This window comes from Pantherophis guttatus, chromosome 5 (assembly GCF_059756535.1).
Source record: "Pantherophis guttatus breed Tessera chromosome 5, ASM5975653v1, whole genome shotgun sequence".
In the NCBI taxonomy this organism is placed as follows: Eukaryota; Metazoa; Chordata; class Lepidosauria; order Squamata; family Colubridae; genus Pantherophis; species Pantherophis guttatus.
Window position 1 is genome coordinate 2,713,486 of NC_142067.1, and position 18,006 is coordinate 2,731,491.

General features: G+C 46.0%; 1 protein-coding gene across 2 annotated transcripts; it reads right to left on the reverse strand.

Annotated features, from left to right (window-relative positions):
• MRPL48 (mitochondrial ribosomal protein L48) lies at nt 1-12,961 on the reverse strand. Of its 2 annotated transcripts, XM_060682727.2 has the most exons (8): nt 12,774-12,961; nt 10,837-10,889; nt 9,992-10,035; nt 4,045-4,130; nt 3,370-3,542; nt 1,667-1,769; nt 1,333-1,422; nt 1-418 (listed from the first exon to the last, which is right to left on the reverse strand). In XM_060682727.2, the coding sequence occupies exons 1-8, from the start codon at nt 12,792-12,794 to the stop codon at nt 344-346; spliced, it is 645 nt and encodes a 214-aa protein (XP_060538710.2). In that variant the 5' UTR covers nt 12,795-12,961; the 3' UTR covers nt 1-343. The 2 variants fall into 2 exon arrangements, with proteins under 2 accessions (XP_060538710.2, XP_087751850.1); XM_087895724.1 differs by lacking the exons at nt 4,045-4,130; nt 9,992-10,035; nt 10,837-10,889; nt 12,774-12,961 and adding an exon at nt 4,331-7,630.
• Nucleotides 12,962-18,006: the final 5,045 nt, after the last annotated feature.

Genomic DNA, 18,006 nt, shown 5'->3' on the forward strand with positions numbered 1-18,006 from the left:
TTGGATTTTTCATGCTTTTATTTTTGGTTTAAAAAGAAAAACAAACTTTTAAAAGCATCTTTCGGGAGGTGCAAGCGGCCAGATTGTGGTTATAGGATGGGAAGGTTACGGGATGGAACCAAGCTTGCTGGCACTCAGTAACAGTTGAAAGGGACCTTGGAGGTCATTTAGTCCAACCCCCTGCTCATACAGGAGACCTGTTTCTGCTTCCATCCTCCACCCCCACGTTTTTGTACTTATGGGGGAATTCTGGGAGTTGGAAGTCCAACCCATGCTGGCTGAAGAACCCTGGAAGGACGTTTTCGGAGTGATGGAAAGCACAATCGGCCACCAGGCCCCCGTCTCACTGCAGTTTGGCCCGGAGCTCATCCAGTTCTGGCCGGACCTTCAATCGAATTCTGAAATCTTCCTCCGTGTGCTGAAGGAAAGAAACAAACCGAACATTTGGATCTTAAAAGACAATGTGGTTGCTTGGAGGAAAGCATCTTTCGGGAGGGTTGAGAAAGTTGCAAAGCCTTTGTACCTGAGAAGTTTTAGATCATCTAAGCCGGGGGTCTCCAAACTTGGCCGCTTTAAGACTTGTGGAGACCCAAGTTTGGAGACCCCCTGATCTAAGCCAACATCCCCAACCTTTGCAGCTTGGCCCAGCACGGGGAGGGAAGAGGAGGATTGGGCCGTGCGAGCAGCAGGCCAGCGCACACGTGCAAACATGCATCCTTGTGTGAATGGCGGGCCAGCGCACACATGTGCAGCACAGCACGAGTGGCAGGCTGACACACACACGCACTCCAGCCAGCCACTTGTGCGGTTCAATTCGAAATTATGTTTTGTCAGATATTGAGGCTGGATTTGTGCATGACACTCGGCTAAAAAAAATATATGAAACCATCTTATAAATTAACTTTTAACTTGGTTTATTGTCAGGGTTTATCAGATTGTGGTCCGGAGAATTCGAGGGTTCCTTGGGAAATTAATGGCGCTCCCTGAGAGGTTTGTTTACGCACAAGCCAGTTTTATATTCTTCCAGCTTTCAAGCACTGATGATGTAACCTAGTCAGGTAATGAAATGTCTGCAAGAAAACAAGCAAGCTCAGAGAGCACCAAGGAACCCCACAATCTTCCTCCTCCTCCTCCACAAACCCCACTCCCTTCTAGCACTGATGATGTTCCCTAGTTGGGTCATGAAACGTCTGCAAGAAAACAACCCAGCTCAGAGAGCACCAAGGACCCCACAGTTGTTGTTCTCCTCTTTTAAGTTACTGAGGTTAAATTTATTGATGGTTTTGGTTATTTTATTCTCAATTTAAAAGTTTCAGTAAGAAACCCACATACCTCTTTCACTAATAGATGGACTCCTTCGGGCAGGTTATTCTGAATAATTTCCAAGAAAATAGGAGTAAAGATGGCAGTCAGTTGATTAATCTGGAGGAACGGAAAAAAATCATTTTTCCAGAGAAAACGAATTACCAAAATTTGTTAAGATTCGCTTAACAACCGTTCAGTTACTCACTAAACAACAGTGATTCATTTGAGAGCTCTCGCAAGGAAGGTCGTAAAATGGGGCAAGACTCGCTTAACGACTGTCTCGCTTAGCGACAGGAATTTGGGGCTCCGTTAGTCAAGGCCTGCCTGCATTTTTGAAAATGAAACCAGAAAGGCAACCTACCTGAACGACACGCTGGTGGCTTGTAAGGTGGCCGTCCACACGCACTTTGGTGCCGTGGTCCCCGGCCAACACCAGCTCTACCGTCTTCGTGGGCATGGCATAGCTGGGGAAAGAGCCACCAGAGAGGGAGGAAATTATTATATCGTTTCTCTTGACTGCATAACCTTTAGTCTGAAATGATATATTATTATATTGCTCTTAGTATTAGTCTGTATGCAACGAAATTTCCTTTTAATGTATGCCGAGTGGTGTACATTCAAAGTGACAATGAAGCTCTTCTCTTCTCTCCTCTCCTCTTTTCTCTTCTCTTTTCTTTTCTCCTCTCCTTTCTACTCTGTTCCATTCCATTCCATTCGGTTTCCTGCTTGAGCAGGGGGTTAGAACAGAATAGAGTTGGAAAGGACCTTGGAGGTCTTCTAGTCCAACCCCCTGATTAGGCAGGAAACCCTACACCACTTCAGACAAATGGTTATCCAACCTCTTCTTAAAAACGTCCAGTGTTGGAGCATTCACAACTTCTGGTGGCAAGTTGTTCCACTGACTCATTGTTGTAACTGTCAGGAAATTTCTCCTTAGTTCTAAGTTGCTTCTCTCCTTGACGAGTTTCCACCCGTTGCTTCTTGTCCTGCCTTCAGGTGCTTCGGAGAATATTTTGACCCCCTCTTCTTTATGGCAGCCCCTCAAATACTGGACTACTGCTATGATGTCATCCCTAGTCCTTTTCATTCAAGTTACATCATAACCGACCATACATCATTTTGTAAAAAATTCTTTCTCCTTAGGTTGTATTGGAAGACTGCTATCCTGTCACCCCTAGTCCTTCATCAAACTAGACATACCCAATTCCTGCAACCGTTCTTCATGTTTTAACCTCCAGCCCACTGATCTTCTTTGTTGCTCTTCTCTGCACTCTTTTCTAGTCTCTCCACATCTTTTTATATGCTTTGTGGCTTTTCCATAGCTTTATGTATGTATATCGGTAAGAGCCTCTCTTGAATAGAGCATATACAAGGCAAATAGGTTTCTGCCTTCTGAATCCCTTCCAAATATTAACCCAAAATATTGGTGGAAGAAAAGCCACAGCAAAATGGAGCCCCCCACTCTCCACTACTTAGTGCAGAGGTCTTCAAATTTGGCAGCTTTAAGACTTGTGGACTTCAAATCCCAGAATTCCTCAGCCAGCTTTGCTTTGAACTGCTTTGAATTCTGGGAGTTGAAGTCCGCAAGTCTTAAAGCTGCCAAGTTTGAAGACCTCTGTCTTAAGTGTATTCTTGGGTTTGAAGGGTGCACGTATGTTGTGTTGGCTGAAGAGCCTCCTGAGCTTTTCCGATGTTCCTGCAACGTACGGAAAGACGTTGCCTCATTTATTGTTCTCTTCATTGTCTGTTACGGAGGAGCTCCTGTATTTATTTATTTATTCATTTGTTCAACTAGTATGCCGCCTTTCTCCGAACTGTAGGGACGTCCTTGAGATTTGATGAAGGATAATGGTTTTGAGATATTCTAATCTCTTAATAGATTATTTCAGAATTCCAAAATCAGAAGAAATTTCAAAAGAAAAGCTTGTATATTAGCTATTTTACTAGGGCATTTCCTTACTAGGAGGTTAGCCCTGCAGCTAATTTCGCAAGAATTTCTTCACGGCAGGTAGCTTTCTCAGCTCCTCAGCCTCTGGCTACATACGGTTGCTAAGCGAGTTTTACCTTTCGACCACCTTGACGGACAGCTTGTTGCAGAGGCGATGGACGTACTGAGCGTAGTGCTCCACCAGAGAGACGTCATAGCCCATCATCACGACGTTTAAAGTGCCATACTGGTGTTCTGTGCCAGGGTCAATTTCCTTCATCTCCACATGGTTCTTCCTTTTTTGAGGGACCTGGGGAAAATGACAGCAGGGTTTATTAAATATATACAGGTAGTCCTCAATTTATAATAGCTCATTATGAGGCGCACGTTTTCCCACAGTTACGACCTTTGCAGCCTCCCCAGGGTCACATTATCAAAATTCAGAGGCTTGGCACCTGGTTCATACTTATGACCGCTGCTGTGTCCCGGGGTCACGTGATCCCCTTTTGTGACAAGCAAAATCAATGAGAAATCCAGATTTGCTTAGCGGCCGTGTTACTAATTTATCAACTGCGGTGATTCCCTTAACGATGGTGGCAAGAAATGGTCATCAAATGGGGCAAAACTCACTGAACAAGCGTCTCGCTTAAAAGACATTTTGGGTTCAATTGTGGTCATAAATCGAGGAATGCCTATAATAGCCCCCCCTTACCTTCTAATCCAGAGAATCCTCAGCTGATAATCATGTCGCTCTGGAAATCTGTCTTTAAGAAGCAACAAAATCAGCAAAGCGAGAGATTCCTAATGCTCACCTCCGGCGGGAGAAGATGTCTATACCGGCCGATACCATGGGTAGGCTTGGACCTGTAGTGTCTTTGGAAACTCTGCTGTAGGCTGCCTTTAAAAGAGGGGGGGGGAAACACAATACGGAAAACTTTAAGACTTGTGGACTTCAACACCCGGCAAAGCTGGCTGAGGAATTCTGGGAGTTGAAGTCCACAAGTCTTAAAGTTGCCAAGGTTGGAGACCCCTGCTATAGAATATAATAGCATAAAACCTCAACCTTTTACATTTAGAATAGAAGGGGATTGGTCTTACCTGACACGTTGTGCTGAGAGAGAATCCAAGGAATGGGGTTAACTCTGCCTTCCTGCGCTTTAGACGGAGTCTGTCAATCTTTCGTAGGCACGCCTCTCGCGTCTGCATCCCCAGTTTTGACGAAGGCGTTAATGATCGACTTGAACTTGTTTTTCTATCTGACTTGACCACTCCTGGACTCTGGGCCAGATGGCCGCCAGGGTGGGGCACACCGAGAAGGAGCGTGTCAGGTAAGACCAATGCCCCTTCTCCATTGTGCTGAGCAGAGAATCCAAGGAATGGGACATACCAAAGCCGGAGCGTCCTAAGGGTGGGCAGCGGTCTGGTCCAGAGTCCGTGTATACTTTTTGGAGAACTCATCTGCCAAAGGCCACTTCAGCGAAAGCGAAGGCATCCAGCTTATAATGCCGTATAAACGGAAATGGAGAAGACCATGTCACTGTTCGGCGTATCTCCTTGATGGAGGCCTGCGTGGCCCACGCTGCTGTAGTGGCCGCGCTTCTAATGGAGTGGGCTGTCACTCACTGAGGCAATGGAAGAGCCTGAAGTTCTTATGATTTGGCGATGAATGCCAGTATCCACCGGCCTATGGTTGATGCTGTGACTTTATTATCCAATGTGGAGGGTTGAAACGACACAAAGAAGGATTCTGATCTCCAAAAGAAAGTTGTCCTCTTGATACAGACGCGGAGAGCCCTCCTGACGTCCAAGGTGTGCCATTTCCTCTCTAGGGCATGGGTTGGACTAGAGCAGAAGTCCGATAAAATCAGTTCTTGTGCCCTGTAAAATAAGGACTTGACCTTGGGTGGGAACGAAGGGTCCAAGCGCAAGAATAACTCTGTTGGGATAGAAAACGCATAGATCCTTCCGTATTGAGAGGGCTGCTAACTCGGAGATGCACCTCGGCGAGGTGATAGCCACGAGAAAGGAGACCTTGCAGGTGAGGAAACCAAGGCTGGCGGAGTACAAAGGTTCGAAAGGTGTAGAAGAGAGACTGGAGGACTGTAGGTAGTTCCCAGGTGGGATATTGGTGTATCGTCGAAGGCTTTAAGTTAGTCGCGCCTGTTGTGGCCCGCCAGCGGCCAGCAGAGCTGGCAGTAGATTCGGACAGTGAGGAGGTTGGGGAGGAACATGGGCCAGTCCTGGAGTCTAGGGAAGGCTCTGATGAGGGCTCTGTGTCGGAGGCAGAGAGAGGGCCAGGGCCATCTGACAGTTATCAGCTGCCTTCAGAGTCAGACATCAGTGTGGCAGATGAACAATTGGAGCCTGATCCAAGTGTGCACATGCGCAGAGTTGCCAGACAAAGGGAACAGCTAAAGAACAAGGGTCGACTTGGGAGTAAGGCCACAGGTGGACGATGAATGGCCCCTCCCATGGGGAATAAAAGAGGAGCGAACAGGGAGGGGAGTTTGCAGGAGACAATTAGTTCGCTTAATTAGTTCATTTCTGCATTCTTGCCAAGTATTGCGGTGTCTGAAAGATATCAGCCTGGCCACTCTCCAAGCCTGATAAAGGTTGGTAATTGTGAACTATCTTGAAAGACTGTGGGAGGGGAAAGACTTTGCTGGAGAGGAATTCACTGTAAATTAAATAAAAGAGGGTTTATTGGGACGAGGAGTCCGCTTCTTGGTTTCGGGATGCCGAGATCACAACAGCGCCTCTGATAAATCTGCGCACAAGAGGGTGCTGTTCGAGGGACTCCATTTTCTCACCAAATAACACGGACGACAAGGCGGCCACTTGTCTGCGTATCGTATTGGGTGATAGGCCTTCGTCTAGCCCAGCCTGTAGGAACTCCAGGATTCGGGCCAATGAGATTGAGAGGGGATCAAGAGAGGCTTTGGAGCACCAGGCGCAGAAGGTTTTCCAGATGGAATCGTAAATCCTGTTGGTAGATGGACTCCTAGCGGCTTGAATGGTCTGTATTACCTGGTCAGAGCAGTTGGCCAGTTTCAGAGCTCTCCACTCAAGTGCCAAACGGTTGGTTGGATCAATTGTGGCGCTGGGTGGAAGAGAACTCCCTGACTGAGGGCGATCTTGCCTGGTGGGATCCTCTAGGGCCTGGAGACTGATAAGTTGACTGGATCGGAAAACCATGGCTTTCTGGGTCAGTGGGGAACTAAAAGTAGGAAGTCCGCTCCCTCCGCCAGTACTTTCCTGATTAGCCCCGATTCCGCCCAGTGCCTGGCTTCTCGCATGAGGGACCTGGAGTGGATGCCCTCTTGGCGATTGATATAGGTCTTTGTGGCTATGTTGTCTGTTAGGATGAGTATGTGGAGGCTGGAGATGAGGGTCTGGAACCGTCGGAGGGCTAAGTGGGCTGCTTTGAGCTCTAGCTCGCTGATGTCGTTTCGCATGTCTTGTGCCATTTGGGTCTCCATGTGAGCGCTGACTTTCGAAGGGCCAACTTCCTTTGCCTCGAAATGGCTGAGGACTGGGGGCAGATAAGCCCAAGGCCGGATCTGACGTGGCAACTGTGGCCTTGGCTTTGCGGAGAAGCGTGTCAAACAAGGCAGGGTTGAAGAGCTTTCCGAAAACTGGGCGGTCCGGAGCCACTCCTTTGTCTTCAGATAGCATTGGCTCTTTTTCTTCCTCATCGTCTGAGAAAAATCCCTCTATGGAAGAGGCCGGGGGACGAGGCCTGGGAAGAACAGGTAAGTCCCTTCGGTTATTGGCTGCAGTTGGCTGCCTCTGGGGTAAGGTGCCGACAGGGGCTGGAGAGCCTGCCGGCCACATTTCTTGCACTCTTGCGACAATGGCCCGATGGATATACTCTGAGATCATTTGTATCAGCTGTGGGGTAATTTCTATCTGCTGGGTCTGGCTTGGGCGGAGCCCCGCCGCTGTAGGAGTGAAGGTAGCCTCTGGGGTAGGCCTTTCCCTCTTAGGGGCCGGCTCCCCGCAAGCTCCTTCCGCTGGGAGTAGATTTGAAACGTGGTCGCCTTCTATCTTTGGAAGCTGCTGCTGAGAAAGTTGCTCTCTGGCGCCATCTGGTGACCGAGGTTGGGTAGCCGCCTGAAGGGCTTCAGTTGCGCGGGAGCTGGTGGCCTTGGCCACCAGGGGGCCCCCGTTGCCCGCCACGCTCTGCCTTTGCAACGTCTCCGCCCGAGGCCTTCTGGCGCATGCGCGCCTCCTTCTCCCCGGCCATCCTGAAAAATGGTGCCTCGGCCATGATTTTGGCCGCCATTTTGGGCGCGGGGGAGCAAAACGGGCGCTCGGGCCTGGCGAACGCTGCCCTCCCCCACTCACGTCCTCCTGGCGGCGGCTGCCTCCCGCCGCGGAAGGCTCCATTTCCAGGGTTCGCGCCCCCCGCTGGGCCTGACCTCCTCCTTGGAGAGGTGGGGGTGGGGAGTGGGGTGGGGTGGGGGTCTTAAATTCCTGGGGTCTGAGGTTTGAAAAATCGGGAGCTGAGGAAAAAAGCGTCCGTCTGCTGAGCCGAGCGGAGCCGAGAGGTGGAGGGAGCGAAGAGGCGTGGCTACGGAGACTTGATTGACACGCTCTGAGAGAGAGAGAGAGAGAGAGAGAGCGGGAAGGCAGAGTTAACCCCTTCCTTCCCTCGCCTTCTCCTCAGCGCCCTCTGGGAGATTTGACAGAGCTGGAAGGGGGGCCTTCGGAGGTCTTCTAGTCCAACCCCCTGCTTATAGGCAGGATGCCATTGAGAAGAGAAGAGAAGATAGGATAGGATAGGACAGGACAGGACAGGACAGCATAACAGAGTTGGAAGGGGCCTTGGAGGCCTTCCAGTCCAACTCCCTACTTAGGCAGGATACCATTTAGAAGAGAATAGAATAAGGATAGAATAGAATAGAAAAGAATAAGGATAGAATAGGATAGGATAAAATAGAATAGAATAAGGAATAGAATAGAATAAGGAATAGAATAGAAAAGAATAAGGATAGAATAGAATAGAATAGAATAAGGAATAGACTAGAAAAGAATAAGGATAGAATAGGATAGGATAGGATAGAATAGAATAAGGAATAGAATAAGGAATAGAATAGAATAAGGAATAGAATAAGGAATAGAATAGAATAGAAAAGAATAAGGATAGAATAGGATAGGATAAAATAGAATAGAATAAGGAATAGAATAGAATAAGGAATAGAATAGAAAAGAATAAGGATAGAATAGAATAGAATAGAATAAGGAATAGACTAGAAAAGAATAAGGATAGAATAGGATAGGATAGGATAGAATAGAATAAGGAATAGAATAAGGAATAGAATAGAATAAGGAATAGAATAAGGAATAGAATAGAATAGAATAGAATAAGGAATAGAATAGAATAAGGAATAGAATAGAATACAATAATAAATAAGAATAGAATAAGAAATAATAGGATAAGATATAGATTAGGATAGGATAGGACAGGATAGGACAGGACAGGTCAGAACAGAATAACAGTTGGAAGGGACCTTGGAGGTCTTCTAGTCCAACCCCCTGCTTAGGCAGGATACCATATATATATCGTGTTAGGGACTCGTTTGTCAATAAGGGCGGGTTTCCAAATGGCTGGTAGGCGGTTACCAGCCCTTATTGACAAACGAGTCCCTAACACGACCAATGACACCAGACCCACACTCACGAGTGCCACACCTGATGTCACCATCACACATCCACGCAGAAAGCAGACTCAAACCCACACTGATAATGAGCCACGACCAAGGACCAGAAGCCAGACCGCAGCTGCATCATTAGCCACTTTAAACCCCTCCAATCCATACATGAAGCAGACTGACACCCACCATGAAGAGCTCGCACGGCCACAAACACGAAGCCAAACAACAACAACGCAGCTCACCAGCTCAAATCCCCCTGCAACTCAGACTAAGCTGAGCACAACCAAGCCCCCACCCAAACAGAACACACCCCCAGCCAATCAGAGCACAGCCAAGCCCCTAACCAATCAGAACACACCTCCACCCAATCAGAACACAGCCAAGTTCCCACCCAATCAGCTCACACCCCCACTAGCAGTTAAAAGGAAGAGACAGCTGCGATCTCACATTGCTCCTGGAAGCACGAAGCCGAGAACACCAGCCTGAAGATGACGAATGAGACTTCGTCGAAACGTCGCCAAGACACTTCCAATTTTACGCGGGAGAAGACCCGAATAACCAAAGACCTACATACAAACACCCGCGAAAACCTGAGAAAACATATATATATATATATATATGTTTATATGTTTATATATATATGTTTATATGTTTATATGTTTATATATATATGTTTATATATATATATACATGTATATATGTTTATATATATATATATATATATATATGTTTTCTCAGGTTTTCGCGGGTGTTTGTATGTAGGTCTTTGGTTATTCGGGTCTTCTCCCGCGTAAAATTGGAAGTGTCTTGGCGACGTTTCGACGAAGTCTCATTCGTCATCTTCAGGCTGGTGTTCTCGGCTTCGTGCTTCCAGGAGCAATTGCCTATTCTGTGGCCAACTGTTTTTGACAAAACAGGGTGAACATAACATCCATCCATCCATCCATTTATTTATTTATTTATTGGATTTATTTGCTGCCCAACTCGTAACAAACAATTCTGGGTAGCAAATTCATCATACCACAGCATAGCCCCAAAGACGGATCTCTTTCCCAGGTTAAACCATAACAAATGGTTTAAAAAGCCAACAAAATCTTCTTACCTATAGAACAGATTGGATTCCTTCCGGATGATTTGAATGCAAGGCTAAAAAAGCAAACAGACAAATAAATCCTTATTATGCTTGGATAGCACGTACTTCCACGAGATAAAAATTTTCACAGCTCTCTTGAGGTTGTCCAATTAAAAAAGTAATTCGAATGCAATGCTCCTAGCCCAATTGGCAATTTTGCAAATCTATATAAAGAGTGCAAGTCATAAAGCCAAAGAAAACAATCCTGCATTAATTTATTTGTCCTATCAATATGTGTCCTGTCACGCGGCTCCCTGTTTACAATATTTACAATAAGGTTGGGCATCTGAATTCTTCTTGTCCTTAAATTTTTTATTTTTTAAACAAACAAACATTCAATAAATCAGTCATTCCTTCCATGTAACATCTCAGTGTTGTCTCCAAAACTTCTTTTTGTTATTTCTTCTATCTTCATTCTTGCCAAGTCCATTACAATTCTTCACTAACACAATATTCTAATTGTAGCATTTTTATACATAACTATTAATTTACTTATTTGTTATCTCTTTTCTAACCAATGGTAAAATTGTTTCCAAATCTTAAAGTATTCTGAATCCTCTCTTTCTTTAATCATCAAAGTTAATCTATTCATTTCTGCACAATCTAATTTTTTTAAAATTATTTCTCCTTCCAAATGTATTTTCTCTGCCGAAGCTCCCAAATCTTAATGAAGTGGCCAAGGGGGTGCTAAAATGATCATAAGTGTGAGAACCAATCATAGGTCACTACCTTCAAGGCCATGGTAACTTCAAACAATAGTTATACAAATGGTTGTTAAGGATTATCTGTAATCTGCAGAGCACTGGGTACCTTACCTGAAAAAACCAGATCCTTGCTTTAAAACAGATTCCTTTCCTAGGGACAACACCTGCAGCAAGGAAGTTAAATCATCAGTTACCAAAATAAGAAAAACATACCAAGCCCTTTCCAAACTACAAGGTTACTCCTTAGTGACTTTCGCAAATTGATTGTATAAACCCAAAAAGCTGTTTGGAAGAAACCATAGTATGGCTGATGTTCTACGTTTCTCTTTCTGCTTCGTTGTGATCAAAATTTGAACGCTTGGCAACTGACACTTAAGATGGTTGCACTGTCCCAGGGTCACGTCTTTTGAGACCTTCTGACAACGAAAGTCAATGAGAAAGCTACAATCATTTTACAACTGTGTTACTAACTTAACTGCAGTGATTGACTTAACAACTGTGGCAAGAAAAGTTGGTAAACTGTGGCAAAGCTTACTTAACTATCTCGCTTAGCAATATAAATTTTGACCTCAATTGTGGTCGTAATTCGAGGACTACCTGGATACCACCTGTGTCACTGTTTTGGGGCTCAATTGTGGTCTAAATCAAGGATTACCACTACTCTTGAGTGTCCAGACACTAGATTTACATCTTAAAAACAAATTAAAAGGCTTGGAACTTATCCACCGGGGGCATTTTTAGGAAGAAAATACAGGTAGTCCTCGATTTATGACCACAACGAAGCCCAAAATTTATGTTGCTAAATTAGAAATTTGTTAAGTGAGTTTTGCCCCATTTTACAACTTTTCTTGCCACCGTTGCTGAGTGAATCACTGCAGTTTTTTTTTAATTTGATTTATATGCCGCCCTTCTCTGGAGACTCAGGGTGGCTTACAATGCGTTAAGCAATAGCCTTCATACTTTTGTATATTTATACAAAGTCACCTTATTGCCCCCATAATCTGGGTCCTCATTTTACCTACCTTAGAAAGGATGGAAGGCTGAGTCAACTTTGACTCAGTTGTTAGTCACACAGTTGTTAAGTGAATCTAGTTTCCCCGTTGACTTTGCTTGCCAGAAGGTCGCAAAAAAAGGGATCACATGACACCCCCCCCCCAGGGACACTGCAACCGTCATTAAGTACATGCCAGTTGCCAAGCGTCTGAATTTTGATTGGTTGTGTGAAAAACGGTCATAACTCCCTTTTTTTTTTCAGATGCCGTTGTAACTTTGAACGGTCACTAAATAAACTCTTGTAAGTCGAGAACTGCCAGTAGCTATTCTTGGGGGAAGTGGGGGCGGGCATGTTATTTATAAACAATAAGAAAAGCGGGATAAAAATTGAAGAAATGGGGGAAAAAGAGAGGAATGAAATGAAGTCACAGGGGGAAAAAGACAAAATAACAGAAGGAAGACCATGATGAAACGATGCTTAAAAACGATAAGATATTTATATGTTGGATCTTATGTGAATGTCATATTATTATTATTATTATTATTATTATTATTATTATTATTATTATTATTTTATTTCTATACCGCCCTTCTCCCGAAGGACTCAGGGCGGTGTACAGCCTATATATATATGTGTGTGTGTGTTATAATAAAATTACAAATTTTATAAAAAAAAAATTTGAAGAAATGGGAAAAGTTCATTAAATCCCAACTAAATAAAGCAGAAAGGGCAAAAGCAGAGAAATGTAGTTTCATCCCTAGTTTGGGGGGGGGGAAATGTCCCCATTATAAAGTTTGGATAAACTATAGAAGCACCTATATATATATAGGTAATTCCTCATTTTCCCATGCACTCGCTCAGTTCCCCCCCCCCCCATTTCCATCCACCCACGTTTTCCCACTTGAGGACTCCCAGATGGGCTGGCTGGGCATGATGGGAACTGGAATCCCACCCATTCTGAGTACAGCCGCTTGAAAGAGGCAGGGAAAGATGGGGAAAGGTACCCCGTGGGGGGGTGGGTTCGGGACGGGGAGCGTCCCCCCAAGATACTTACTTTCCCCAAGGCCGCGCTCATGATCCCCAGCGACGCCCCCGACCCTCCAGGCGGTAACCACGGCAACGGGGGGGGTGAAATCACGAATCCGAATAGGTCACCCTAATGGCGTTCCCCCGCAGGTCCCGGGTCCGTCACTAAAATGGTTCCCACTTATTCCCTGTTCCGCGGATTCCAAGTTCCGCGGCGAGTTTGTTCTGCCGCCGCCGCCGCCAATCAGGAGCCTCCTCTCCGCAGTGGCTGTTTTGATTGGCTAGGAAAAGGAGCATAGAGAGAAAAACGGGAAGAGGTGACTTGCAGGCTTCTTTTCTAACGTTTAGAATTAGTTTTTTTTTTTTTGAGGAAAACATTTTATTAGCAGATTAACAGAGTTGGAAGGGACCTTGAAGGTCATCTAGTCCAACCCCCTGCCCAAGCAGGAAACCCTTCATCTGCCTCTACCTAGCATCGAACTCACAGCCTCCTGATTATGAAGCAAGAGGTCCACCTCTAGACCACAGCAGCTGGGCATTAGTAGAGTTTACAATTAGTAGAGTTTAGAATTAGAATTAATTAGAAATAGGAATAGGAATAGAATTTGAATTTGATTTAGAAAGAGGATTTGAATTTGAATTTCAATTACAGTTATTATAATTTTTTTAAAATTTGATTTATATGCCACCCTTCTCCAGAGACACCGGCTTACAATGCGCTAAGCAATAGCCTTCATCCTTTTGTATATTTATACAAAGTCAGCTTATTGCCCCCACAAACTGGGTCCTCATTTCACCTACCTTTGAAAGGATGGAAGGCTGAGTCAACCTTGAGCCTGGCGAGATTCGAACCTGCAGTAATTGCAGGCAGCTGGTTTTTTAATAACAGGGTGATTTAGACCACTGTACTACCAAGGCTCTTTATAGAATTCTTTATTGCTAAATGTTGATTGGACACACAAGGAATTTGTCTCCAGTGCAGAAGGTCGCAGTGCAGTACAAGGAGCAAGTGATAAATCGTGATCATCATAATCATAAAATACAATCATCATAAATCGTAAGATACAACACTCAGTGAGAGTCATAGGATGCTAAATAGAAGCAATCAACATAAATCATTAGATACAAGGGCAAAGAGTTATGAGTTTTTATGAACTTAGATCTGAGGGTTTTTTTATCCCTGGGATCAAAACCACAAAAACACTCCACCTGTGTTGAGGTTTGCTTGTAGGTGGTCACCTGTGCAAATCCAGGAATGGTGGCTTATATGCAGGAATGAGAGCTAAGGAAGCTGTGTAAACATGGACATCAAAACCCTTCCCAGGTGAGATCTGCCCCCATCCTTTTCGGCCTTTGGTAAAAACCTTAAAACCTGGCACTGCTGATTGGCTTGGGGATCGGACGGGGCTGTTTCATTCTGGAGGTGATTACAGGTAGTCCACAACTTACAACCATTCATTTAGTGATCGTTCAAAGTCACAACAGCACTGAGAAAAGTGACTTATGACCGTTTTTCACACTTACGACAGTTGCAGCATCCCCAGAATCGTGTGATCAACATTCAGATGCTTGGCCACTGGTTCATATTTACGACGGTTGGAGCATCCCTGGGGTCATGCTATTAGCTTCTGAGCCTTTCTGACGAGCAAAGTCAATGGGGAAGTAAGATTCACTTAACAACCGTGTAACTAACTTCACAACTGCAAGGATTCACTTAACAACTTTGGAAAGAGAGATCGTACAATGGGACAAAACTCACTTAACAACTGTCTCGCTTTGCAACAGAAATTTTGGTAAATCGAGGACTATTCTAAGAAAAGCAACAATAGCTAAATGCTGTTTTTGCAGGTGTAGAAAGTTAGCACCCACCCTTCTCCTAGAAGAATGAAATATTCTAGGAAATATTAAAAAGGCAGAATATTATACCTCCCTGGATGAGAAAAGGAGATACATGCTCTTGGAAAGCTGCCCCCATCTTTGTTAATAGCCCCAGAAAGACTGGTGCAAACCTATCTACAAGGACAAAAGGCTGGGCCAGCTTATCTACAAAACAAAAGACATGGCCCTCGGGACATGATAGGATTAGCCCTCGCTCAAGATCCAAACCAGGACAAAGTCATTAAGCCATAATAGGAATTCCCCAACACCCGTTCAGAACCCAAGCCTCTTCATTACATCATCACCTAGCAAGGTTCAACCAAGCCTGGGACTCAAGACAGCTTACAAGGTTCAACCAAGCCTGGGACTCAAGACAGCTTACGATGGCGAAACTTTTCAGCACCGCATACACTCGTCTGGGTCACAACCTGGAAAAGGAGCTTCCCAGGGTGTGTGCGTGCGCCCGTAAATAAACTTCTGGTTTCCGGGGGGGCGCATGCGTGCCAGCCAGCTAGTTTTCCGGGTTTCTGGCCGGCGTGCATGATCATGCAGGAAAATGGAATACCAGCTCTTCCAGTTTCCCGCACAGCCGCACGCACGAAGGCAAGCTGATCGTTGTGCCAGAAACCCGGAAGAGGAATGGGTGATGTCGTGCATGCCAGTGTTCTGTCCCCGTCTCACACACGCACACAAACAGACAGCCGGGGGTTAAATAAACTGGCAGACAACCAATTCTTCTGATAAGATGCTTGGCAGCAACCCAGTAGCTGCTTGCCAAGAAATTTTACTCAATAAACAAAATACCCACAGTCAAGAATTGTCCAGTTCGTAAAATAAATCCAAGGCCGATAATGTTGTTTCCAAAGATGCAATGTGACTCGATAGTAGTTAGTTTTGTCCGTCACAGAGTCTGAATGGCCACCTCACCCCCTTTTCTACCCTGTGGGGTGTGGTCCAGTGATTCAGCCTAATCTCTGCCATGCCTTTTCTTCTGTTGCGCGCGCTTATCTCTGCGATGCTGGTGTGGATCCAGCCAAGACTCATTACCCTCATCACTGTCCATCTGTGGCTGCGTGGACGTGCTTGGCCCCGGCCCTATCTCTTGCCCTTCGGCGGACACCGAAGGCATTGCCAGAGAGGAGGGTCCTGGAGAGGGAGGCCTTGCCAACTCCTCTCCTTCACTCTCGGAGTCCTCTCCTGACGATGACACAGGCTCAGGTAACAGAGCCACAACAGCCAGGCGACATGGGTCCGTGTGCCACTTCGGGCAAGTGTGCCATAGGTTTGCCATCATGGGCCTACAAGGACAGCTGGACCCCCGCATAGCCCCCTGGGAGTCTGACAACCAATAGGATACATTTCTTGCAAGGCCCAAGAGAGGGTATAAATATATCTGTCTCTCCACTCCATGTGGCCAGCTGCCCAGAGTCACACGTGCTTGGTGGTTCTGCTTCTCCATTAAACCATCTTTCCAAGCAGCCTCCATGTTTCCAGTGTCTTTCTTCCCATGTGGAACTGAACCCAGATGGACATTTCTTCCAACACAGGTATCATACATTTTAGGCAGTGGTGAAATCCAATTTTTTTTACTACCGGTTCTGTGGGCGTGGTTTGGTGGGCGTGGCAGGGGAAGGGTACTGCAAAATCTCTATTCCCTCCCCACTCCAGGGGAAGGATATTGCAAAATCTCCATTCCCACCCCACTCGGGGGCCAGCCAGAGGTGGTATTTGCCAGTTCTCCGAACTACTCAAAATTTCCGCTACCAGTTCTCCAGAACCTGTTGGATTTCACCCCTGATTTTAGGGACCACTAAGAAATGCTTAAGGCAGGGGTCTCCAATCTTGGCAACTTTAAGACTTGTGGACTTCAACTCCCAGAATTCCTCAGCCAGTCTCCAAGGTTGGAGACCCCTAGTTTAGGCCTTAGAATTATAAGAAAAAAAAAATAGGCGATGTTTGCAGCTCCAAAGTCAGGCAAGCTGACAGTTTTCACCGTAAGAGCTTGCACATACTCTAGAAATAAACTGCTTGTTTCGGTTTCATATGCTTATACAGCTAAATTCCAAGGAAACAGGAACTGTGGGTTAAGCAAAATTGCACGCATTGCTAATAGAAAACCAGTTTAAAGCATTTCTCACACTATCTATACTGGATTAGCAGATCCCACCATCAGTCTATTGGATATACCCCGCCCCATTTTAGCAATTTCCTTGTTAATTTTAATGCATGTATTATCTTACTGTTTTAATTAATTAATTAATTAATTAATTTCAATTCGTATACCGCCCTTCTCCTAGTGGACTCAGGGCGATGAACAGTCAGAACTAAAACACATGCCAATACAAAATTTAAAATTGTTAAAAGAATTACATAACTGGCCCAATTTAAAACATTCAAACTAAAACCCATTGACAATTTAAAAAACTAAAAAAGCTAGAAAAGGGGGGAGGGGGTTCATGCCAGCCCTGCTTGATGGAAAAGAAAAGTTTTTAGGGCACGGCGAAAGATCCTTCGTATCTCTGGGGGCAAATTGTTCCAGAGGGCGGGAGCTGCCACAGAGAAGGCCCTCCCCCTGGGGGTCGCCAGCCGACATTGCCTGGCTGACGGCACCCTGAGGAGTCCCTCTCTGTGGGCGCGTACTGGTCGGTGGGAGGCTATCGGCGGCAGAAGGCGGTCCCGCAAATACCCAGGTCCTATGTCATGGAGCGCTTTAAAGGTGGTAACCAACACCTTGAAGCGCACCCGGAAGACAACTGGAAGCCAATGCAGCTCACGCAGGAGAGGTGTCACATGGGAGCGCCCCCTCGCTCCCATAATCCCCTGCGCGGCCGCATTCTGCACCAGTTGGAGCCTCCGGGTGCTCCTCAAGGGGAGCCCCATGTAGAGAGCATTGCAGTAGTCCAGGCGGGAAGTGACGAGTGCCTGAGTGACTGTGCGTAAGGAGTCCCGATCCAGAAAGGGACGCAACTGGTGAATCAGGCGGACCTGATAAAAAGCCCCCCTGGCCACGGCCGTCATATGCTCTTCTAAAGACAGCCGTGCATCCAGGAGGACGCCCAAGTTGCGAGCCCTATCCGTGGGGGCCAATAACTCGCCCCCAATAGCCAGCGATGGCACCAGCTGGCTATATCGGGACGCCGGAAGCCACAGCCACTCTGTCTTGGAAGGGTTGAGTCGAAGCCTGTTATTCCCCATCCAGATCCGCACGGCCTCCAGGCACCGGGAATCACTTCAAGGGCATCATTGGGATGGCCTGGGGTGGAGATGTACAGCTGAGTGTCATCAGCGTACTGATGGAACTGCACCCCAAAGCCACGGATGATCTCACCCAGCGGCTTCACATAAATGTTGAACAGGAGAGGCGAGAGGACCGACCCCTGAGG